The sequence below is a fragment of the Linepithema humile genome, chromosome 1, assembly GCF_040581485.1.
Source record: "Linepithema humile isolate Giens D197 chromosome 1, Lhum_UNIL_v1.0, whole genome shotgun sequence".
NCBI classification, from domain to species: domain Eukaryota; kingdom Metazoa; phylum Arthropoda; class Insecta; order Hymenoptera; family Formicidae; genus Linepithema; species Linepithema humile.
Genome location: NC_090128.1, coordinates 31842459 through 31868558, shown reverse-complemented (window position 1 = coordinate 31868558; position 26100 = coordinate 31842459). Strand labels below are relative to the sequence as shown.

Here is a 26100-nt window from a genome sequence, read left to right as displayed (position 1 = left end):
TCGCCGCTTACGCGTTTTCTCGAAAGGAGAAACACACGCGCGGTCCAGATTCCACCGGCGGTCGCGCGTGTTGCAATTTCAGTGGTACGAAATTGCCCGGTGCTTTCCCGCCTTCATACATCATCACTGCGCGCGTGATAAGACGAAACCGGGAGGTCGTATAAATTTCTTTTAATTGGCGGCCGCGCCCGATGAGCGGATTAAAAAGGACCGAATCCGCGAGGCGTAAATATGCAGGCGCTGACCACGGTGCAGAAGCGGAAATATGTCCGCTGTATTTATAATACCGTCACGTAACGCGTGAGTGCTAAATTAACCGGTTAAACGTCCGGCCACTCCGAAAGTTAAGTAACGACCTGGCGCGACGCTAAAGATGTTTCGAGCCATACCGCCGCCGGGATATGCTGACGTTACATCGGCGCGTGCAGCGCCGATCGGCGAATCTCGGGATGCGCTCGGCGGCGCGTCCGCGGATCGTCGACTCCACTTGACAATGAATTCGAACGTGGCACGATAAATAGCGAGGCGCCCTTGCGGCCCGAGGGGGAATATCCGAGTATTCGCGTTCGCGAGAAAGGGAGAAGGACGAGCGGAGACTAGCCGCGATCTGGAGGGAGACACCAGACGGGGAGAAAGACACGATCGCCTCGCTTAGCTGTTCTTTCTGCTTCTTGCGGCCGTATCGAACGAATAGTTCCCAGGCTTCGCTCGGTTACTTCTTAGGCCAGTCGGGCTGACTCCTGTCGAAGTAACCGACCTACACGTATAAATCCCGTAACATGTATGTTACCGACGACGGATCGTCAATTAAAACGGAAAAAAGCAAAAATCAAGTGTAAAGGTTGGCGTAAGAGGCGTGTGGGTACCGTACGCGAATCGCTTTAAAGCTTCTCGGATTGATCTCAAAAATTTGTCGTATCAAGTTCACGATAACATGATCAATTTAGACAATAGGCTAGAGTTTGGAATATTGCATTAATTTTGAATTATGAATCTTTGATCACCGGATCGATCTGCATGCTTTTAAGATAAACCCAACAAGTAGAAAACTTTGAAAGATACATTAGCGCGATGCATAATTAAATTGAGAAAAGACCAAAAATAAAATCTAAAAAGTTAGCGTGATTCTCAAAATGTTTTCAGGTTAATTTTAAATATATCGATGTTAATTGTTAAATACATAACAGAGCAAACAAAGATAATTAATTCAGATAATGTTATATGCCAAATTTCATATCTATATGGTAAATTTTTTCCGAATGAAAATAAACGGAATTAACCGCGCGATTCTCGTAGCCGATATAACGTGACAATATTATTAATTTATGTCAGTTTATGGATGCGGAGTTCTGACACAGTTTACAACGTTGCAGAAACGAATTTGCTGACCAAACTTCTTGCGCAATATTCGTCCGATCGATCGACCGCGTATCACTAGAGGTACGATAACATCGCTGTGTAACGGGGATCAATCGCTTTCACCGTATCTCAAGTATTGAAAGTCGTAGGCGATAAAAGTTTCGGATATTATTGTAATCGCACTGATGTAACGCGATATTTTTGATTGCTAAATGGATCTTTAGGTTTGCACGGTGCCAATTTTGAAGTAGATCGTTTCTTCGAGCGCGGATCGCTTTTCAATGAAGCGGAACCCGCTTCCTATGGACGCGCCTCCGTTGTTTCGCACCGCTTTGAGAAAATCTAATTTCGCCACTCGATGATATCCCGCGGCGATGTTTCATAAATCCGACCGTAATTTTCTTTAAACGACATCGTAGAACAAAGACGCGGCCAATCGCTCTCGCGCGCGCGTATAAGGACGAATCGCGAGACATCGCAAATGGAGTGTGAAATTTTGGGTTGCCGTGGCGGAACGATCGGTTGCCGAGAGGGAGGTCGGTATTATCGATTAGCCGTGACGTTGGAGCCACTAAAGTGCGTGAAACTCACGAGCGGGCCACCGGCTGATGTAATACATTAGCCGGTGTAAAGAAGAAATATTATATTTATTACTAGTCCTTGTTATTGCGGGTAAAAGTTTGGAAATCTATTGCTGCATTTGTCGGGAAGATTCGTTTCTTTTCAAAGATAATTAAATTATTTATATCGAGCTGTACAAATTCTTGTTTCTGGACAATACTGCGATTTTTCTTTAATAAAATTTAAATATGTAACGAACCAAAAAACAGACAAAGATCAAGAAAATTTCAACTGTTGAAAATGTAATATGTGATTGTAGATGTTTTGATTGTCCAATATCATTGTTCTAACATATGATGGTATTTGTAAACATATATTAAATCGGAAATAACCGTATAATTCAACCGTTTAAACTTCACGACAGTAATGTATATAATTTGCTACTTTTGATAATTTATTTATATAAATCTTCGCATTTGGAAAACATACCGTATTGATTTAAATTAAAAAAATCAATCATCGTACCTCCGTATCCGAAATTTATTGCTCCCGAAGACCATCGCGTTGATACTGCCCACTAAATTATAAACACTCAGATTCAACATCTGTTCGACGAGCGAGCCACGGTTCGCCGCCGCAGAAAACTCAGGTCATTGCACGTCGGTCCTGGTGACGCACCACCCTCGCCCTCGCACTGTCTAACACTGGGCGATCGATGCCGAAAAGCAGTCATACATTTGTTGTCATTCCTCATTCGCATCTGCTTCGTCGATCGATCACTGATCACAAGGGAGGAGAAGCAACGAAAGCGGCAAACGCGCGTGCCGAAACACGACGCACTTTTTCCACGTTCGGACTTTCGACCGCTTACGTGTTCTGACAGCTGTCAACAAACGCGAGAGTTCGGACGGTGTGATGCTTGTTGCGCGAGTGCTGTCAACGGAATGAGTCGGAAAGCAGCTCGTGGAGTGCTGGTGGAACGGCGTAGGTGGGGAGAGTCGTGGGAGTGGGAGAGGAAACGGAGGGAGAGGAGGACAGAAAGAGAGAGAGAGAGAGAAGCATTTATTGTAATCTTAGGGCGAACCATTTGAGGAAGGATGCACATCGAGTGCACAAAGATTAAAAGATCTCGCCCATGTGACAAAGTGGGAGAAGCTTGAAGATCGTATATTCCGCGTAAAGCGTAAGACGGGCCGAAAAATAAAAACGCGCGGTGCAAGACGGAGAAATATGATCTCTCTTACGCCAGCGCGCATAAGTAGCGCCAGAAGGAGCTCGTTTGATCGAAATGATTGCGGTGACAGGTCAACGTGTCGCATTATCGTGCACGGTGATCTGGAACGATGCGGGGCCCTGCACATGTAAACGCGATGAGCATTCACGCTAGCATCCCTGAATCATATTAATGTCGCCGACAAGTTTTACCAGGTACTACTACCGTGCGCGGTGCCGCGATGAGATGCATCTCTCGGTGGAAAACCGGTTTAATCTGATGTCTAGGGCATCGCTAATAGACCTCGGAGACACGCTCGATTCAGTCGCGTCCGCGGTGATTCGAGAATAATTCATTTTCTTTACCGCGTGTCGGGCGCAGAGGTGCCGACAGGAGATTGGCCTTTCAGCCGTCGAACGTGCTGCTTCAGCGATAATGCGAAGCTGAAAGATAAAATTCCGCATACGTCGCGGAATGCTCGTCCACCCACTGTGACGCATGCTCATCGCCGTTCCGTGTGCTTAGATTGCGAGAAAAAGGATTAATTAGATAGCGCGGCAAATAGTTCTTTAAACTCTTGACTACATGTTCCCCGACGCTGGGTAACCGGCCGGGCCATGATTCCGCGGCAACACTTGCAACATCTGCAGTCATAACTCGCTTTCCTAGGAGGACAACGCTCGTAAGTTACGACCGCGGCGGGCGGCGAGCCGCGAACACTGTAATTTATATGTTACAACTGCCGAAGTTACGAAGCGAGACTTTATTGCCGCGGCGACGCCTTCGGCGCGTTACGGAGTTTCGCGGAGTCGCGGTAAACGTCACCGATCCGCTCCAGCTCTGTGATCATCTGCCGCGGTCGAAAAAAGTGCACGACAGCCGGTCGAAGGAGAGAAACGCGCCGGGTCGTCAATATGAGTCGTAAATTAACGCGCGGGACAACGGCCGCAATGACCCCGGTAGGATATCTTTGCGTGGAGAAAACGCGTTTCCTTCGAAAAAAAAAAAAAAAAAAAAAAGAAACGTCCGCTCGTAGATCGCGCCGTTAATTCGATTCCTATCGACATCGCGCGAATAATCGATGTCTCCAAGCGCATCCTCGACGCACAGCCCCCGATGTGTGCGCAAAGTTACGTACGATACGTCCTTCTCTTCTCCTCGCTACGCCGAGCACACGTTTATTAGAAGCGAAGGGCGGTCTCGGGTCCGCGGCTCGCCGGGGATGCGGCTACACATTTTTAACAGTTTCCTCGATCCGCGAAGAGCTCCGGTCCTCCTTTTTCGCATTCTCGTGTAATAACAGGTCTACGCTCTTACCGGGGATCGACCGGACCCGGCTTGCACGCTCGCTCGCTCGCTCGCTCGCTCGTCCCGAGACAGAAAACCGGCACAGCCGCCGGCAATTGTCGTAGGTAAGTGAGTTTGACGTATATCGCGTACACTGTTGTATGCCTTCCACGATTCCGCACCCCTTCCCGCCCCGTACTCTCCTCGAACTCTCACTTCGCACGCGGAATCTGTACGCGCCTTCCTCTTCCCTGGCAACTTAGTCTATTTTTGGTAGTCCGAACGTTCGCCTGCTGGCCTCGGAGAAATTTACGAATATTATTAGGCGCCGCTGATTGAGATATCCGGGAAGAAGAGAGAGCTTCTATTGTCGAAGTCGTCGTGAGATTTTGATTGATCGAGTGAAACGTGACCATCTCGGAAAACAACATTTGATTTAGAATCGTGCGCGATCGTTTGTACGTGAGGCACGCTTGTACCAAACTTCCGAATGACAAATTAGTATTCACGATTTATCGTGACCTTCGCTCGTCGATAATGCCGATTAAGTGTACAAAATAACAATAATACAGATAAATATAACGGCTACGCATCACGCAATTGTTTTTGCACGCCTTTTATGAATGCGCGAGAGGCGCGGGTTAAAATATGACGTGTATCTCGAAGAATATATGTAAAAGATATAAATTTGATTGACGGCGGTCAACGCGGAAGTACCGGCGTCTCGAAATTCCATCGTCTCGACATTCCGTGTCTATTCTTACTTGCAGCAGACTGGTCTTTCGAAGGAAATGCGGAAGAGAGGTAACGTCTCAAATTTAGGTGGGCAGCTTTCCAAATTCTTAATAGCTTTTGAATTTAAATCAAGAAAATTATGTTAATATGGCATCGATTAATGAATTATAATTTGTTTCAATTTCTGAAAAGTCTAAGGCAAAGGTAGTGTATAATCTGAAGATTGTTCAATTAACCCATGATTATAAATATCCGCAAGTATCTGCGCTTGTGAAAGAAACATCAATTACCACTTAATATTATTAAACGTAATATTAGCCGATAGAACATTACAGTGCGAAATCACTGTGAGTATAAAAATTTGTAGCGACACTATCGGAGAACAGCTATATATTATTTTTCTTTTTGCTACACTGATATTGTTATCAAAGTAACGATATATGCCGACGTAAAAATTAACGTTGATCGTCTTTAAATCTTTCAATAATAAAACGTGTAATGGCTGTTCGATTAATTGTCGGCGATAAAAGCAGAATATTAGCACGATTTTTAAAGGCGGTCAAGATTTATGGTTGTGGGGCGCCACTCAACTCGCGTTATATTTTATCAGCGCGCACATTAAGCGCAAGCCAGTTATCAATGCACTTCCGCGGCACGAAAAATGAGACAAGGCTCGCTGTAGAAAGTGCGTTAACACTTCGCTCTCGTTCCTGGGAACGGAATGACAGATTGCAAAAACGAGGGCAATGGTAGACTCTCTGTAGATATTTTTCTTATCGTAATAGTCGAAGGCGCCGCGGCAGGGAAAGTCCGTATTTCGAATCGACCACTAATAACTCTGCAAGGAGGAGATGATTTTTCACCGTCTATGAACGATATACTCGGGTAATATTTAGATTAGGTGAGTGGACTTGTCGGAATGAACGTTTTTCATTCACTACATAAATTGCTTCGATTTTTATTTTAATCCAGTTGGTCAACCAATGGTGCATGCTATGTCTAGTCTTTGACGTCAATGAGAATTTGTGTTACCGCGATAGCGCATAAATATTTAAATTGATATATGTTATATAGTGCTTCCTAGTAAGCTTATCACGCTTCTCGTCAAATACCACACAAATTTTAAATTTGTTTTAATAAGATTTACTTTTTACTTCTAAGCTATTTACATTTAATCTGCTTTATTGCTGAGTCGTTAAAATAGTCAATCGCGGTTTACGTAAAATAATTTCAAGTGCGCAGGATGCTGCAAAAATAAACTCGACACGCCTGCGCAATCTTGCGTAACTTTGCTGTAAAGGAAATAAATGCGTTCTAAATTTGCTTCAAAGAGGATTTTTAGTCTTCTAGACAAAAAGAAATGATAATTTGACGCGCAGAAAGAAACTCTAGTGGCAAGAAATAAAAAGTTCAAGAAATACTAATTGTAAATACATATATATTTTAAAATAAACTCGACACGCCTGCTTTTAAACAGCTGTAGAAAAAAATATTTCTTAACTTTTATTCAATATATATGTATGAATTGCAGAACCATATTCTGTGTTAATTATTTCCATTTTGTTATAAACAAACATAGAGATCATTTTGACGTATGTATATTCGGATTCACAAGCTATGACGGTTGTAGTCTTTTTTAGATTAAGTCTTCATGTTGGAATTGCTAAACCAACATGACGATCGAGTCTGCAACGCAAAAAACACACTTATATAAACTACCTATACATTCACACAAGTGTCTATCGATTCTCGCGACGCTGATGTCATTCGCTATTCCGGTGATTGATATATACGTACACGCAATCTGCGCGGCGTCCGCTATTCCCGTCCGACGTTCAACCCTGCGTCGTTTCGTGAGGTTGATTACATCTCCGTTCCGCACGTACGTACATCTCCCCCATCGCCGTGGCACGCGTGGATAAACAATCGTAAAATAACGGAGCTCCTAACAATCTTGTTCCTGGCTTTAATAGCGCTTCCTTTCGGTGCTCGATAACGTTCAATAAATCCGACGTTTCACTAGCTCTCAGTGCGGCTCGTAATTTCTATGATATTAGTCTCCGCGCACGATCGTTCGGCGGTGTCGATGAAATCGAGATCTACGATCCGTTTTATGGCTTCGGTTAGAGGCTTTATTAAAGATAGTATATACGTCAGTCTTAGATTCACGCGTGCGGCGCGATCGCTGATTGTTGTATGGATTTTATTGCCATTCACAGTTACGTTCGATCGTAAAAGAAATTTATACATTAGGATTTATACTTCGCGCTCTTATCGACACTGAGCGGGATCGATCGCGTTCGAGGATTAACGTTGGCCGCGGAGTGATTATCCCCCATGTCTGTTACAAGCCATTGTGACTTACCGCGATTTTTATCTTGGAATACCTGCTATATCTTTCTTTGGATAAATATCGATCTTTGGAATGTGCAAAGTAAACTGGGTGCACACATGTCATCTATTTATAAGCGGCGGTCGCTGTACCTACACGCGCCGCTTTCTTATTTGTGAGTTTAACGACAAGAGAATCCACTGTGGGGCCGCTATCTGCGGTTTGCTGCGTCCACATCGGCTCTTCCTGCAGGTGCCGGAGCAGTCGCGGTTATCCCGGTAAATGTCAGCGACCCCGGCGGCGATCCCGGCGTCAGCCGGGCGATTCGCGCGTTTCCCTATTCGACTTAAGGAAATACCGGAAATATCCGCTCGGCCTGGGTCGGCCGGCTGTTTTTACGGCTGTCGTTCGGCTATTCGGTTTGCGGTAGGAACCGCGAACACGCCATAGCACGGAGGCTTTACGAGCGCGTGGAGCTTTTATTGTAGATCACGGCATTGAGCGCGGCCGTGCCGACCGCACTCGCGATCGCCCGGTAAAGATCTGCAGAAGCACGTACAAAGCGTAACGCATCTTCCGCTGTTGCCGCGCCTGCTGCTGCTGTTCTGAGAGACCACCCGCCGTAATAATAAAGTCACTGCAGATTTGCCTCACATGTGGCTAACAGCCGACGTTACGCGTGCATTCGCTGGACAGAGGAAACCCCGTTCGTGAAGTCGCAATCAAAACAGATAATCAAGTGCGATGCTCTGGACATCCTCTAATAAAGACGTAGGTAAAAATATGAGACGGAGTAGAAATTTGTGGCGCGCAAATTGTAGAGCACGAATTGAACTTTCTCGGAAATGTTTACGTTGCGCAATAATAAGTTACGCATGCGATTATGTAAAATTTTCCTTTAAATGGACGTAAAAAATTGCGCGGACAAAATTAAAATTTTTTTGCGCATACTGTGTATGCAAAATAAAATACAGCTATGGCTGCAAAAACTGTTTGCGAACTGCCGCGCAAACAAATTGTGTTAATCATTTAGTCGTAAAGCGAACTGTGTTGTCGAGGAGATACCGTTCCGCGAGACGGTCCCGTGACTTCGTGTCCGGTGTCGTCCGGTCTCGAGCCGCTGGCTATTGTCTTCGTGGCTGTTTCGTTTGTTGTTTGCTGTCATGTCGTCGTTGCACTTGTGCTTCCTTGGTGCAATCGTTTCCTCGACGGCGAGTCACAAACAGGACGATATGCTCGGTAGCTCGTTGAAGTCGAGCGTAATGATCTTTGTCCAAATGGATGAAACAGTAGCGAGGAGTAATTAGACATTTATCGTTTCGATTTTATACGTTATTCGCGAATTGTTTTGATTCATTGATATTTTTATCGAAATAAAACATTATTTAGTGAAACGCTGAACTCTTTCTGATAATATGTAATATTTGAAATCAAGATCATAACATTATATGATTATTTTATGTGTGTTAGTAGCGCATTTTTTATCTCAAATTGTACGAGATTATCTGCATGATTTATAAATTTAGCGATTCCGCGCAATTTTCTTCTTGAATCTTAATTATATTCCGATAATGAACGTAGATACTACTGGTATTACCACTATCACTGCTAAACGTGCTTAAAATTAGCTACGATTGCATGCGATTAACCCAGTTTCTAAGCGAGTCACCGAACGAGTCTTGCCGCGTACAAAGAAGGACATTACAAGGCGTGGAAGGTTTTCTGTTCTTTTACACCTGTGCGTCTCTTATATCTCAGGCAAAACAAGAACACGAGCGTAACTATGCCATTTATTTCCACTTAATGGTACTTAAGTTATCGATAGCAATTACAGGCAGAACGGCGCCGACACGTCAATAACGCGATATAACGCAAATCTAATTTGCTCTAGTTTCATAACATTATTGTCCAATAATATATCAACTGCCGGCGAAACGTTGCAATGGGCGCTCCGCAAAAATCAAGTTTCACCGCTTTTATATTCAGCATTGGTAGAGCGAAATGATCTCTGTCGCAATTATTCCGATAAACGCAATGCGAGATTTTATTTTGTTATTTATTTCTTCTTCATATTGAGAAACTGATACATTACATCACACCGAGTGTGCATTTTTGCGACCACACCTAGGAAATGTCTATCAATGTCTTACAGATAAAAGCAGATTATCGATAAAACGTATCACGCGCGATGTCTCATCGTTACTTGTCTTCTAATATTTATAGATTTTTTTTCCCCCAAGGTGACATTTCCTTCTGAACGAGGAAACAGATTTTGAAGTAATCGCAACTTTTTCTTAATCAAGTGAGAGACATTTAATTAAGATGTAAGAAGTTACACTATGATACGATTCAAGTGTACTTCTAACGTGACATGTGATATGTATTTTTTCCGTCGCGAGTCCAGTTTTATTCAGAATTATCCGAGTATGTAGGAGAGAAAATCTCGACGACGAGAACAAGTGTAAGCGATACTCGGCGTCGTTGTCATCGCTGGGTGTCGACTACCCCGTCGCCGAGATCGCGGTATTCCCGCGAGCATATGACTACAGATACCAGTGCGGTAAAATGAGACTTATTCCATTACGACAATTATTTAAAGTTCCAGCAATTCAAAGCGAAATCTTATTTAAAATTATCTTCTATCTTCTACCGAAATTACCTCCACACTTATTATTTAGTAAAAGGAATAAATTTATTTGTGAATTATTATCATTTCGTATATAAGCGATTAATAATGATTATAAATTTTCAACAACAAAAAAATACCTTTACAGAATAATTTAGCGGTACTAAAACAGCGTTTAGACAGCTTATTAATAAATTCACTTTAAGTCGTAAAGCAAAACTGGAAAAAGGCAGGAGAGGAAGAAGAGAGGCGAGGCAGCCGAATGCAATCATCATTGCTACTCGCGATGAGTTTAACGCGATACCAGCAACCGAGTCGTTAAACGAGAAACGCCGCTTGATTTACGACTCTCGATATACCGTTTGACTCGCGAATCCACGTTTTTTCCTCGTTGCCATTACCCGCGCGTTGCCATTACCTCCCGAATCGATCCGACTCTCCGGGAAGGAAAACGCCGCGCCGCGGATACGGATCCATAATGCTCGAGCAGGAATTCACAGGCCAATTATCGCGCCGCAGGTGCTTTTGTCGCGGCGCGACGAAAAGTGAAAACGACTCGGTGACCCGTGTTTCGCGTAACGAGGATTAGCGATAACGCCGCGGGTCGCCGCGTAATTCCCGACTATCGGCGAGAGCAAAGAAAGAGAACGCCCGCCTCTTGCATAAATCTGAATCGCAATTAGAGGCGCGCGGGAGCGTTTTTACCGGCGCCCTAGACATTCCTGCGGACTTTTGCGAATGCGTTCGCAAAAAAAGATCGTTTATCGTTGCATAATTTCACGTCGGACTCGCAAAGCATAAGCATCGCGATGCTGCGCTATGCAACTCAAAAATATTGTACGGTAATGCAAAATTTGCGCAATTAATGAAAATGTCGCACGAGATATATTGCTTAAAGGCGGACATAAATATGAGATCACTGTCCGAGTTATTAATTTATCACGAGACGTACCGTACGGCGCCGCACCTCGTCATCTATCGCCGGGCGCTGCGGAAAACATGATCGAGCACCGAAGTACAGGCCAACAACACGCCCGTGGTGGCACACAGTAACCTTTTTTCTGACATTTCTGCCTCGTAGGTTGGTTTATTCGAAAGGTTAAATCGTCGTGGTCTCGAATATATCTAGCACGACCGCGAAGAGAAGTAACAGAGATAAAGTAAAAGAGAGAGAGAGAGAAACGTCCGCAACGTTTCTGGCACTCTTTCGCCGGATAATCTCTTCTTCCTGTCGAAGGTCGGCGCAAGTCTAATGTTCGTTCGACGAACCGTGTCGCGGGTTCGGAACATCTTCGCCGGAGTGCGTATCGGGTGGTTGAACGACCGCTCGTGCGTTGCGGGAGGCAGGTAGTCACCCAATCAGAGCGAGAAGGAAACAAAAGAAAGGTGAAAAGAGTTATCGCCCCGTGAGATCGAGCCTACATCCTGTATCCCAACTGGAAAACTTAACCGGCAGAACTTCGGCCCGGCGTGCAATTATTATTATCAGTCGATTGTTAGCTCGCCGTCCACCGGCGCCCAGCGTCTTTGCCGCTCTTCGCTTTAAAGCCTCGCTCCTTCCAATCGGCTTTTGTGTGCTCCGTGGCCCGAAAAATCATGGATCGATGAATAAAGAGGTGTCGGGTCACAGAGCGCGCTTCGCCATTATCGCCGCTCCTTTGGCTCGCGAGACGTCTTGTTCTGCTTTTCATACAATTACTTCGCGTCGCGCGAAATCGTCCTTGCCCGACTTCTCGCCTTCCAAGAATGTTCGCTCGACGCCGCACTCGTCGGAGCTTGTTAACGTATACTCTTTGCATACATCCATTGCGTTCAACGAGCAAGGCTTTCTTACGTTCTCGCGAAAGCGCATATACTTTGCGCGCGACCTCACCTTCTACCGGCACATACGAGACTAACGCACAGTTGCTTCTTTCATGAGGCGCCGATCGCTTAAAGCCAGCGTGCCGCGCAAACTGCTGGACACGCTACTCGCTATGATAAATCCACCGGAGCGCTCAGATGTGTTCAATACGCCTCGATGTCGTTCGGGAGGTCCGGACGGCAAGATTGCTCGTAGCGCGTCGGCGTGTCATTTAAGAGCCGCGTTGCACGTAAACTCAGGGAAAGTCACATGCTTGTAAATCAGCCCGGGCACGAGTACCGTTAGATTTGCAATGATAATCTCATGGTAATGTATGCGATTCGGTCGAGCGAACGAACGAGAAAATAATTAACGACCCCGGGGTAATCCGAGTTCGCCGGACTAGCAGTGGCGATGACGCGATTCACGAGGGATTTACGAGTTTGCGTCGCCGGTGGAGCGGTAACAAAAACGGCCATCTTTTTCGTCCAGCATCTTGTTAACCCTCTCGTTTTGATTTCCATATTAGCGATAGATCATTTATCCTGCTTTATAGGAACGCCGATGTGGCTATTACGTTTTCTAATGACATAATTCACGTTGCAATGGCGCTTATAAACGCTCCACGATTTATATGATTTGGATAACGCGGAGCGTAAATGGCTCGACGAACGCAGCTTGTCAAAGCATAATTCGGATCGATAAAGTACATTTTGCGTTAAATATGTATGGAAATTAATTGTATCGATCTCTTGGATTACGTACCGTTCCGACATACGGTTTTGCCAATTATATTTTTTCTTCTGTTCTCATTCTTCAAGAAACAGTAATTGCGGAAAATTATATAGAGTCTATCTATGTCAAGACAGCGAGACGAACCAACGAGTCACAAATTATGTCTGCGGACGATCTGAGATTGTGCGTGGTTGCCGTTGATTGATACGCGTAAGAGACGCTTCGAGGGTTTTCGAGATCAGTTTGCGCGGAGCTTTGGATTTTCCTGACGATCTTCGCAAGCCGCACCGACCACGCAGAGTAAGGTGTACTTATAGTTACCTCTAATTCAATTGATCGATCGCGGGATAAGCGCAAGGAGACATTGCAACTATAATGACGATGCTGTACTCGGCAACGGAGGCAGCTATTTACCATTCAATTATATTGCAATTACGGGATCGTGTGTGTCCTGTATCTTAAATTACGCGATGCCATTTCAGCAACAAACGCTTTAACCCGCTCAAGACCTTTAATAATTGATAATCGCAGTACGAGCGGCACGGAAAAAAAAGTTAAACTCGTGTCTCCGAGGACACTAACAAGTTCCGATGATAAAAGTGAATGTTAACTGTATCATTAATAGCGATTGTCATCGTCGAAAAGTTTAAATAAGGAAGTACCGTTATGCGTGTCCTTACAATTTAATGTGGCATTCATCGAAGATGGTTTGTTAAAGATGACACGTAATTGATATACACGAAGTAATATGAAGCGAACGTACAAAGAAATTGTGCAATCAAACTTACCCTTGATGGGCGTGCGGAGGTGCGGGTCTCGGCGGAGGCGGCAAGGACTTTCTGCCGGGCGTGTTCTGCCGCGGCGCCAAAGGCGGCGGCGGAGAACTGGGAGAGTCCGCGCTGTATCGTTCTGTCGTCGGGCACTGCGGCTGAGGTTTCTGCTTCGATAGATCGACGTACTTCGGCGGTAGCGCGTAGTAATTTCTCTGCGTCACGTCGCTGGGACGTTGATGATGGTTAGGAACGTATTTCGGCGGCTCGTGATATTTCTGCGGACTCGACTCGGAGGGGAATAGTTTCGAGCTGGCTTCGTATCCTGTTTTCACCGGGCTGCCGAGGGAGAAGCTGTGATTTCCGCTCTTCACGTACTTGGACGGAGTCTTCGCGGCCTCCGTCACCGACAGATAACTCGGTCGCGACGACGGAGCCACGGTGACGTTTTTCTCCGCGCTTTTAGGCACTTGGGGTTGCGGTCTCTGACCTGAAGAAGATTCCAATCTCTGGCCGGAATCGCTTCTTAACAAACCGGACGCGTCGACGCGGGTACCGTCGACTCGCATCGATTCCTGCCGAATAATCCTCGGTTCCACCGGAACTTGCGGGGCGGGTCGCTGATTCCCGGAGTCGCTGTATCTCTGCGATATGAGATCAGGCAGCTGCGCCGGCGGTCTCGCTGCGAAAGATCTTTCCTCCGATATCCTCCTCGTCGGCGCTATCCTTCCGTTCACCATAAGCTTCTGAGTGGAGGGATATCTCAAGCTGGAACGTCCTGTCGCTACCATCCTGTGCGTAGCGAATCCGGCCGACACTCCGTTCTCCAGCACCATTTCGGTATCCACGTGTTTCACGGCGGACGATCTGCCGAACTGATGCCGATCTTCCTGTTCCTGCGCGCCCGATTTCGTCGAATTCGGCGAGGATTTGCCAGTCGACTTATCGTGATCTCTCTTGATGCCGTGTTTGGATCTTTTCACGGAGTGTCTTTCCGATTTGTATCGCTCGCATGACCTATCACGACTGATCTTTGCCGTTTCCTCCGTCTGGTGGTGAATGTTGTTGGACTTACGAGTCTCCGCGAAACAATCGTCGCTGAGCTCGGGTGGTGGGGGCGGCAGTGGATCGTCGCAGTCGTGGACCTCGTTCTCCGTGACCGTCGGCGGCGACGGCGGCGGCAAGTCGGGGCTGGGCATACGTTCGTTGTACACGTTTCTCAGGTGTGGCTTTTTAGGCGGCCTCTCGGGCACCCAGTCGTCTATCGATATGACTGGTCCGACTATCACGGGACCTAACAAGTCCGTGGAGAGACTGCTGCAACTGTTGCTATGCTGATGCTTGGGATTCGGCAAGTCGCCGTTTTCTGGATTTTGAGCTCTTTCCCTCCATGTACCACTCGCGTAGTCGGACGCTGAACTGGCTCTTCGGGACGAGGATAACCTCGGTCGAGGAGGAGGTTGCGGCGGAGGACTCTGAGGACTCTGGGGACTCTGAGAAGCTGGCGCAGAGCCCTGAGTCAACTGAGGTTCCGATCTCCAAGACGCTTGGTGTCTCTCATAAAAAGATAATAACGCTTTCTTTTGTATCGCTTTCAAAGTAGGATCGGACACCCTATGGCGTTTCTCTGGGTCTAAATAAGTGTAACGCATCTGTTGCTGCTGCTGCTTTTCCAATTCATTGATACGCTCAGCTACCGAAAGCTGTGGTTGCGACGGCGAGTTTAAAGTCATTCTAAAAAAAAAGAAAGTAGTATCATTCACGGTTCAATGTTTAAATATGATTAACTTTGTGAAAAAAATATGAATGTACCTTGAAGATTGCGTGGATTCTTGCGGCTGCGTCGTACTGACAGGATACAGTTTCCGTTGATTGCGCTCCCGATCCAAGTACAACACACTTTCCGAATGATGCCGCTGAGGAGTCTGCACCCTCGCGCTGTGAGCGATCAGCTGCTTGCTGCATTGAATTCCGTTAGTTTGACTCACATCGGACATCGATCCGTGTATCGAATTCCAATTTTCCGGACTCTGCGGACTCGCCATTCCAGCTGGCTGGCGCGTGGGGCTTTGCGGCATCGGTTGAACATATTTGTCGTTTTCGAGTCTGCCCGAACTGTCCCACGGATGACCCGCTTGTGACCTGTCGTTCAGCGAATCGTCATCGATATTAGACTCCTGCCACTTGCTCTCGCGGACCGCCGACGTCTGACAGATATCATTAATCGACGTGGACGTTGTGCAGTGGCCGATGACCGCCGGCAAGCTGGGTCTGCCTTGTCCCTGCTTGTTTCGATCGTTCATCGAAGTCTGCCATTTGTCAAGGCTGTGCCTTCCTTTCGCCGGCGAGTCCATTCTGGACGTGCTGACATCGCTCATGGAACTCTGCCACTTCTCGTGGCAACCGTTGCTAGGTTTTTGAGTTAGAATCCCGCCGTTCACACTGCTAACGTCCGACATGGATCCATGATGCCATCGATCCGATGCCCCTTGGCGAGGTGGCATACCGCTCGACACGCTCACATCCGACATCGAGCCGTGCCATTTTAAAGTCTCGCTGCTAGATGCGCTGCCGCTGGATGTAGTCACTACGCTATCTCTTCCTTCTCGGGAGGTCTCTTCCCAGGACGCCGCGGGCCTTTGTGCTACCGCCTCGCTGTCTCTTCTCAATCTGATAAGGAGAGCAGTCTCTTATTAGTGTTACAAAGACGTCGCGTGGTGTTTGATGTTAATGAGATGACGTATAAAGGCGGTCTCTCACCTGTCGAGAAACGGCGTGTTCGTCGTAGAATCCACGCTGGATACGTAACTGTGATATCCTTCGGATTGTGCGTAGCTGGCCTGCTGAGAATGCTGCACCCTCGTGTATTCTTCAAGACCCGCTTGCGTTAAGATTGTCTCGCGATAGAGGTCCACCTAATGGACAATAAAATGTGATGTACTCTAAAGCATTTAATGAGACGAAGTAATTAAATTCACAGTTGCTAAGCATTACAAACGCGGTATTCCTTTTTAAGCATTTTTTATCTCGTTCCTTGTACAAATGTTCGTTGTGTATTTCGTCTTACCTGGGACACCTGAGGGTCCTGATAGCTTCTCACGTAAGCCTCCAGGTCAGCGTGACTCAAAGTCTGAGATTGCTGTTCTCGCTCCGGCGGTGACGGAACCACGTATTCCGCATCTCCCAAAGCTTTACCTTCGCGATCCACGCGCGGCCACAATCTCGGTTCTTCCTCGACACCACTTCTGTTGCGTGACTCGTAAGTCTCGGCCGGGATCTTCTCGCAACGCTCCATTACCGTCTTCAGCTGCAACATTCAATTTTTGCAATGTAATAGAAAATCAGCAAATGTTTTAGAAAGTAGCACCTGCCGAGGCGATTTTTATTTCGAAGCTGACGTTTACAATGCAAATAAGATTGAAAGTGGGACAATAGTAATAAAAAGTAAAATATTATATATAAATTTTCGCATTGAGAGAAGAATATTTCTGCGCAAATGGCACATACTTGTTACACGCGTGAAGATTACAGCTTACAGTGTCGAGATAGTGTCTGTGACTCACGATCTCGGCGTAATTCGCTCCCGCGGCGAGGAAGATAAAAAGTTGTCGATCTTAAAATACATCGGCACGAAAGGATCTAATTCGCGCGCACTCTAAAAATAGAAACAGCGCCGATCTAATAAAACCTTCGGATTGACGGAAAAAGGGAACGGCCCGGGTTAATTTTAGCGTTCTCCTGTTTTTTTAGCCCACTCTCTTTCGCTCCCTTGTTACACCAGTTGCTGTATGTATGTACCGGAATTTATGGCGCGATGCGGGTCGGACCGACGAAATACCACGGCCTACTTTTGAGAAAGCCGGTAGCGCGACGGCGATTATGTCACCGAGAGAAAGGAGGGTGCGGGTGTGGGAGATTAATTGCGTGCGTCGTTTTAGGGCGCAGCACACAATACGTATACGCCAAGGTCTTGCCCCGCGGTGATCCCGATTCTTAACACCGGCACGCTCGCCCGGCACTAAGCCCCCTTAATTGTTAAACACGTGGATGGTGTTGACGTGAAACTCTGTAATTCGCTTGAAAGTGCGCCGATAAGCTCCGTCGCTTCGTGACTTGTTTATGCTGCCGACGTATTCGGCGTCATGTAAACGAGATTCGATTTTGCAACCGGCAAGACAATCGAGAACGACTGACACGGCGAATTCTGTGTACAGCGGGAAGTCTATAGAGAAATCGAGCTGATGCAAATCGCGCGCGAGTGACACAAGTTAGAAATATTTTAAAAGTGCAATTTGATCGCCAGGGGCAACAATAAGCGCCTCTTATTCGCCGTTCATATTACACGTTATCCATTCTTTTGTTAATCGCCGCAGTTATTCCCTTACGAAACTCTTATCTCTCTTTACATTGCGATGCAAAAGCGTATAATAAATACTTCATCGTTTAATGTAAAAAGATAATTGAAATGGAATTAAATGGAAATTGCGCGTATTCGTGATACCTTTTGCGCATCTAATTAATAGAAAATTACGACATTACACCGCTATGGAAATGCGCGGTCTGCGTTTGGATTGTACAAAAGCGAGACGACGTAACGATCATTTTACCGGAGAAAAACGAGAAGGGTTTTATAAATTACCTGCTGCGTGAACGTGGGATTGGGCCTCTTCGTGTGTGGTCTGGTGTACTGCGCTGGCTTCTCCTTCGGATAGTTGGTGTAGTCGGTCCAGGACTTGGAGCGATGAGAGCCGCTGTGTCCCGAGCTGTGGCTATCCTGATCGGAGTGTCGTTCAGGCGCGCTCGGCCACGACGGATACTTCTCGTGTCCCGGCCCGTAACACACGCCCTTGAGACTGGAGGCATCCCTGACTGGCGGCGTCGGCGGTGGCGAAGCTTCGTCCCTCTCATTAAGCGGGAGCGTGAAGCTATCGAATCCGAGACTCTCGCTGTATCTAATAAAACAGACAAGCATGGAGACGCGGCGTTAAAATGACGTGCGCACGCGTTGCACTCCGCGTAGAACCGTTGCAGAAATAGCACGCGCGTGACGCAACGTTCGCTCTACGTGGAAACAATTACATGCGGACGTAAAATCGTCTATTTATTAGCGCCCCACCCGATGAATCACTCGTAATACGCGACCGCGATGTTTCACGCGCGATGTCATTGAACTATTTTATTAGCAGGATATGTGCGGACTGCATAATTTGCAGAAGTACAGTTCAACGAGTTCAACATAATCGGGGGTACTTCCTCGGCGTTGTGTGTTCCGCAATTTTATTTTGTCCACGATATACCGTTCACGCCGGAAAAACTGCAACGCACTGCCGGCTGGATGCATTATACATTGACGGGCGACAAAACAGACCTCGCTTGATAAATGTCGTATCCTATTATCCACAGCTAATCCTATTATTACAGTTCTCGATCTGCGAATCGCTTTTTCGAGGATCTCTCTCACGCTAATTCGCGCCGGCGAGGATAGAGCGGAGGCGACCGGGGAAAGAGCTCGCGTGAGCGGACGTCGGGCAAATAAGCGCGCGTAATCGTGAGCACGTACCCGCTGTCGTTCTTATAGCCCGGAGTATTCTTTTTGTGACCGTCGTTGTAACCGGCAACCGCGGCAGTCTTCTTGCCGCCGCCGCCGCCGCCGCCCTCCTGATCGTTCTCCGTGCCGCCGGATCGCCGCCCGTCGTTTCTGCGACGATAGTATTCGTTAGGAGCCACCGACCGAGGCGGACTCTGCTTAAGGCCATAGCCTTCCTGAGAATACGACGTGGCACTCTTGAAATTGGCAGCCTCGCTCCCGTGGCCGTGGCTCGCGTACTTGTAGGACCCCGGGGGACAGGAAGGTGGGCCTGGGGCCTCATCCTGGACGCGATATCCTGGCGGCGACGGTTGCAACTCCGTCATCGTGTAACCGACGTCCCCGCCATCCGGGATACACCTAATTGGGCAGAAAATTAAAACCATCAGCTTCGACGTTCCCCCCGAGATAAAATCGCGAGATTAGATGACCGCGCAAAATGGATTAAGCGATTACGCGTAAGTGTAACGGAATCGGGCGCGCAGCGTTTTCACATATTTATGAGATGCGCGCGTGCATGCAAATTAAATGTGACGTGAGCATTTTATCAATCGAACGATTTAATCTCGTATTTGAAATACGATGAAATTGTAAATGCCGCGTGCATCGGTTCTACTTTCTTCGTCAGTCCGGATGCAGTCTAGATTTCTACATCATAAACATACAAAGATATGTTTATTTATGATGCAAATTTAATATGATCAGCGCACAGTACATTTTTCCGACATCTAATTAACCTCACGGAAATTATGTCGATTTTAATTCTTACTCCGGATACCTGCGACTCAATGTAAGTCTGTTGCTATTGCGCGATTGCACTGCTGCGCGAACGCTTGTTAACGTAAAGGATTGTGATTAACATAGATGTAGGATTAGGATTATACTAAACTCACTTTGTTCGCGGGCAGAATTACATTATGTAGTACTAAACACAAGCTTGTAGAACTGAATGTTATATGTGTTGGTTACGAGATAAAATCCGAAGAAAATATCTTGCGACTGGTTATTTAACCTTTGGGCGAGTTTAGAGACACGCATACGTTCAGTTAACTCTCGGGCGACAGAGGAGTAATGAGTCGCGTTAATAGAGGCGCACTCAGCGGCGTGATTGATGAAACTGATAGATAACGCTATTTCCGAGTCATGGGTCTCCGGAGCGCGTGAATGATGACAGCTTTTAACGAGGAACACGGATGCTAAAAAGCAAAATAGAAACAATCGCGTATCCTCGGTGCGAAAGATATCGCCGGATGCACGCACGGTTCGTCCGCTGAATTTTTCGCCATATTGGTTTTCTTTTTTATCTGTTTCGTAATTATCTTAAATCGTCGTGAATTAATCATAAAACGCAGCAAACTTCGGTTCATTTAAAATTTAAAACGGCTGTGACGGTGTCTCGGCGAAAGAAACAAATTTAATAGCATGCTTTTAAATTAAAATTAGAAAACATGGGTGGTCAATATTATTTATCAAAGGATTCGATCTTTTTTTTATGCGCGATTAATGAAGCGGTCAGTGCCGTCTATCGACACGAAATCAAGAAATCACGAGATAAATCCATCGAGAATATTTCGGGATTGGATTTCAAGGTCTGCAACTTACTCGCTTACATATTGTATGGGCGCACGGTGTACAAAGTAGTAATTTCCACTTGTAAAACGAAGATTGACGACGTTACGTGTCAACTTAACTCGCATTGTGCCGTCTCACGGTCGGAACGTTTCCGCAAGCGTTTTTCCATAGTATCTCGCGTCACGAGAGGCGCGGCGAAGAAGAGAGAAAAAAGAAGATACGAACGGCGGAGTAAAAAGACAATTTCGCGAAGCCGAGAGCGCTGTTTCGCGAATTGTAAAATTTCGCTACCTTACGTGCGGCGAAACGTTCTGGAAGTCGACTATCCCCGAGGCAGCCGACATTACTGATTTTTACCCACGCGACTTACGTTTCCGACTTCGGCCGGTGATGGCTCCTAATTGCAAGAAATCCCGCACGCAATCGCGTAGCGCACGCAGTCCGAACGTCGCTGCGCCGCGACGCCCGCGCGCCGCGGCATGTGGGCGATTGTAAAGCGCTCAAATGATTTTGTAACAAGCGAAAGTACACTGGGATACGTACGAATAATTGATACTTCTTTAAGTATCCGGCGCGGAGTTGTTAATAAGCGGCAGGAAGTATCGAAATTGCGGTCGCTCTGGATAAAATAAAATGCAAGCGGCGGATTTATTAAGTACGGCGCACCGATCTTACCCACAATTAGGCACAATAAACTGTGGCCGGTTGTAATTCCAGATAATTCTACGATTCGTACAAAACACTTCATACGTTTTGTTGCCTGAAACAGCCCGTGAAGTGCAATTTTCGCCTTGTAACGCGTCACGTAACAGCCCGGTTAGAGAAATCGATTTTCCCACTAATCAATTGAGCATGAAGCCACCAATCGCCGAGTATTAGGAATTCACGACGCTGGCGTGCGTTAAATTGGATTTGTTACGGTGGGCGTGCCGAGACGTCGTTGTGTTTTGCATAACGAGAAATCAGCCGCGACAGAGACGCATGAGACAGAGAGTTATGGTCCCCGAAGACCCTGAACCGTAACCGACATAATGGCGCACACACGGTGAATTTCAGTATTCTGACAATTTCTCGAATCGCTCGCAAAGTTCGCGCGAGTACTTTCCTCTCGCGCGTATTGTAGGCTAGTGTGCCGTGCCCGGCGTGCCGGATTTCATTGCGAATGAATCGCGATAGAGACTTCCGCGGTAGGAAGCCACAATTCAATTACCGCTCCGCGACGGGATACTGTTTCTAATAACCGTGCACGCCCACGTCGATTCTATCTTCCTTCTTTTTTTCTCTTACACGTCCCCGTATGAGTTATCGGTTGCCGTAATAACGCGCGACTCGCGCTTTATTCTTTTCGTGCACGCAACACCGGCGCAGCGTATAATTTCCGACATCGGCTGCCAACGGGAATACGCCGTGCGAGTGATCATTACCGCAAATTGCAACAATGTGGCGAAGGAGAGACTCGGCAGATTTCGGTGATTCCGCAAAGTGCCTGCGGACTGAAGGAAAAAAAAGAAGCATAGACAAAAAAGTGACGAGTTAAATTGTGAGTATTATGGAAAAAGCGTATCTTCAGCCTACGAGTGAAAAATATTTCGACGCGAGGCGCGGCGCGCGGCCGATACACGCCGACGATCGCTCACGATTCATTCACTGACGTACTTTGCGCGCGATACACACGGCTGTTTTCCGCGATCGTGCGGCGCATTCGCACGCACGCCGTGCAATTCATAGAAGCGAGCAGGACGGCGTGGAGGCAAAACCGACGAACCGGGATGGCGTAAGACGCATGCCAACGCGCCGCGCTCTCACGTTCAGCGCATAAAAGTCGGATAAAGGCGGGTGTAACTCTCGCGCGCGTATTAAAGCACAGACCACATGCCCCTAAATCACGCCTCTTAATTGCCGACCGTCCGAGGGCATCGCCGCGGCGTGTCAAGTTTCGCCGCGTTAGGTTCGCTGAAATTCATTTCCCGCGAGAGCGCGCGTAAAGACCGCCGTTTACGCAGGAAGAGAGAAGATTGTCATTCACAATGTTCCCTTTAATTTTTCGCCGACTCGCGGGCGAGAGCAAAAGTCTCACAGTCATCAGCGAAGAGAGCGTAAAGTGTGCGTTTTAAGATTAGCGGTAATCTTTCTGTTTGCACAGTGGCCGAGCGCACTGCGCACTGTGCAGTTTAGAGAAAAGACTATTGCTATTTATTATGCGCGCTCTTGTGTACTCGGAATGAGTATATTACATCTTGCGGCCTAATTAGTTAGCACGCCGATAAAATAATCTTGCTCAGAACGTTCACGGAGGCGTAAAAAATTCGCAGTTACCACGAGTTTGAAGTAGTTCACTTCTTATCCTAAACGTGCTCGATTCTCACGATAGCAAACTTGGCGCTTTATCAGCCGGTTATCGTCTTTTTAAGCAGATACATGAATATGAAGTATCTTGTTACCTAACTCGTAATTATGTATTTTTATGCCCGGCAAAACTCAGTGGCTATATTAATCTACGAGAGGTATTATTTGTCGCTTCCGGATTGACGAAAGTGCGCGCGCGAAAGTCGCGCCGCGCTTGCGACGTTCGCCCGGCCTTGTTAAACGTTCATTACTTATCTCGGTTGGAAACGAGTCGCGAAGAATGGCCAAAATTGAAGGAAAAAGTCGCTCCTCTGGCCTTCAGCTAAGAATAGAAAGAGAAGGTCTCTCGAGAAGAAGACTCGCGGTGGGGCGAAAGCGTTGCGTCACTTAATTAATGCACGCCGAGTTCATTGACTGGTTACCCGAATACACGTAATTCCGGAAAACGATCGTACGAAAAAGATGCGTCAGTCCCCGTTTAATGTGATTCAGTAAATTTGCAGCATGGCCGCGAACACTCAAAAAAATATTTCGCTGATGTAGTTAGATTTCTAGATATCGCAACAAGAATGTATCGCTATTTTTCGTATCTGTGAAAACATTGTTTGTCACATATAGAATTTATAGCAGTAATGTTCTAGCAATAGCTTCTGAAAAATTTAGGTACCATTGCTAAATGTTATTCATTGCATGATCTAACACGTGATTGATCTTATATAGATAGCCGCTTTAGAGAAACTTTCTTTTTAAAGTTCACAAACAATACAGATATATATTCTGTTTCTGTCATCTAAACTGATTAAGTAATTACATATGCAATATCACAACAGTTGCTAATCATTTATCTGTTTTAGTTAATTTTTTACTCCTAGAAAATTTTATTTATTTTATTATTGCAAGATCATTTTTTTGAGTGAAGCGTCCGCGGTGACCGCGCTTATTACGCAACTTCGTCGCAAATCATTAAATCGGAGAAACATAAAAGCGCGAAAATATCGTTTCTTATTTTACGCATATTTTAATACATTATATATATTTAATTTTATGTCGTCCTCGATTCTTGAAGACCAAGAATTTGAATATATTTGCGCTTCTCTAAAATCCACATCATCGATCCTGGTATTAATTTTGATGAATTTTATTGATAATGCCTTCTTTTGTTTTTATTACTCTACTTCTCTATTTACATGATTACGCTAAAAAGCGCAATTTATATAGCTCTGAAGCAAGCGGCGGCATTCCGACGTAAAGAATGGAGAATTTTCAATAAGAAACACAGCCGACGCTTGGCAATTTACGGGATACCAGTAACGGAAGCTATGGTTAGCAGTCGCTCAAGAGACTGACAATGAAGGTCAGCCCGCGTAGATCGCGTCTGGGGAGCGTCGGGGGAAAAGAAAAAGGAATTGATGGGGAATGCAGGAGGGTCTCAACTGACCACTCGTAGAATGCAGAGGAGACGCACGATTGTTGTGCGTGGCTTATCGCCGTCTGCGTCTTTTCGGCGTAGCTCCGAGCGGTAAATTCAATGCGAGACGCAGTCCGCAAGCGTACGAAGGAGCGCGCGAGGGCCGACGAGTGAAAAGTGGAAGGCTGGAGGATTTACAAAGGAAGGTGGATGAGGGCGCGCAGCAGAAACGGGCACAGAGTGCTGCATGGAAGGCGTAAACCAGGGCGGGACAGAAGCGACGGCGTGGACCGCTCGTGGAAAAAAAATCCGGGGCTCGATTCTTTTCTACCGAGCCGGGATTATGAATCCGGCTCTTGCAGGGCGCGCGCACGGCGCGTTGGCGGCGGGTCCGTGTCTCGCGTGCACACGCGTGGGCCCCTTCGCATCTCGTCGCGTCTCTCTTACCGTTTCATCTCCAACGGTAGCCGTCACCGCGCCGGCATCGCGTTGAAAATACAGGCCGTACGAGCGTCTTTTTCTCTCTCTCTCTCTCTCTCTCTCTCTCTCTCTCTCTTTTTCTCTCACCGGTATCTTCTCGCAGCGCGCCTTTAGAAGTGGTGCACACGCCCATTGGCGTAGGACGGCGCGTGTGTGTGGACGAGGAGGCTCGCTTCCACCATACTCGGCCGCGCTCTCGAGCGCTTTCCTCCTCTCGGCTCCGACGAGTCTTCTCTTCCTGTATTCTCCCTCTCCCGGTCTCATGATAGATGCTCCAATACTTTATGCGCCGCTTAATTACCGGTCTGTGTCTATACAGCCATAATTTATTTTTGCCAGGTTGGAAGTATGTCGAATACGTATATCCCTTGAAGAGAGTCTGATTTGCGACGGTGAGTAAGCGGAGGAAGTACGAAATTGATCGTTACGTCGCAGCCTCGTTTAGCGCCGCGGTGTAAATCGTTATTCGTACAACGCTCGCGCGTGTCGTATATCTTCTATTCGATGCCGCGGTATCCCGAGTACGGCACTGCATCGCGTGTCATGTATCAGGCTGCTCGCGCCAATGAATACGCGGACCGATGTCCCGGCTCGTGTAGGGCAGATGAGGCGGTAGTAGGTAGTCGTCGTAGATGAAGTTACGACGAAAGAATCCCCGCTACTAATTCACAATCTATATAGCAGCGAAGGACAGGTCCAGCTGCGTGAGATATGGACTTATCCGCGTTCCGAGAAGTGCCGCGGGAATCCACGGTGAATTAACGAGAGAGAAAATTATCTCGCGAGTGATGATGTATCGCGATTTTCGCGCCGAATGATAACAACCTCGTCGATGTCGCCCGCTGATACAGATATCACGCAACCTGTATTTGCTCAAATGTTCGCACAGATACGAAAAGTAAAGAAAACATGAACATTCTTGCGCTAATATTTATGATGCTAGCGATTGATATGATAGAATTTTGTGTGGGATGAATATATTCCGCCTGGCGCTACAACCGATACAAATCTTCATTACGCGAATCTATTATTCAACATCAATCAGTCGATATTCAGATGAATCGCGTGTATCAGATGTGCGTGATAGCGCGCGACATAATTACACAGTAATCAATTACGCTTTTCGCTCGCGTCCCTCTTTCCAATTAATTAAACATAATGTTGCTAGAGGCTTATTGTCGGTTATAACATCGCTAACAAGGCTAACATAATTATCGGAGAAACATTATTCGTTGGGGGAGAAAAA

At 46.6% G+C, this 26100-nt stretch overlaps 1 protein-coding gene across 3 annotated transcripts in view; it reads right to left on the bottom strand.

Annotated features, from left to right (window-relative positions):
- Positions 1-26100, bottom strand: part of Shrm (Shroom) — a 152360-nt gene that overhangs the window by 25823 nt on the left and 100437 nt on the right. For all 3 annotated transcript variants that reach the window (XM_012375123.2, XM_012375114.2, XM_012375148.2), the window contains 6 exons: positions 19022-19408; positions 18101-18413; positions 16529-16768; positions 16222-16376; positions 15274-16131; positions 13480-15195 (listed from right to left, as the gene is read on the bottom strand). In XM_012375123.2, the coding sequence (XP_012230546.1) occupies positions 13480-15195; positions 15274-16131; positions 16222-16376; positions 16529-16768; positions 18101-18413; positions 19022-19408 (3669 nt within the window). The remainder of the gene's footprint in view (positions 1-13479; positions 15196-15273; positions 16132-16221; positions 16377-16528; positions 16769-18100; positions 18414-19021; positions 19409-26100) is intronic.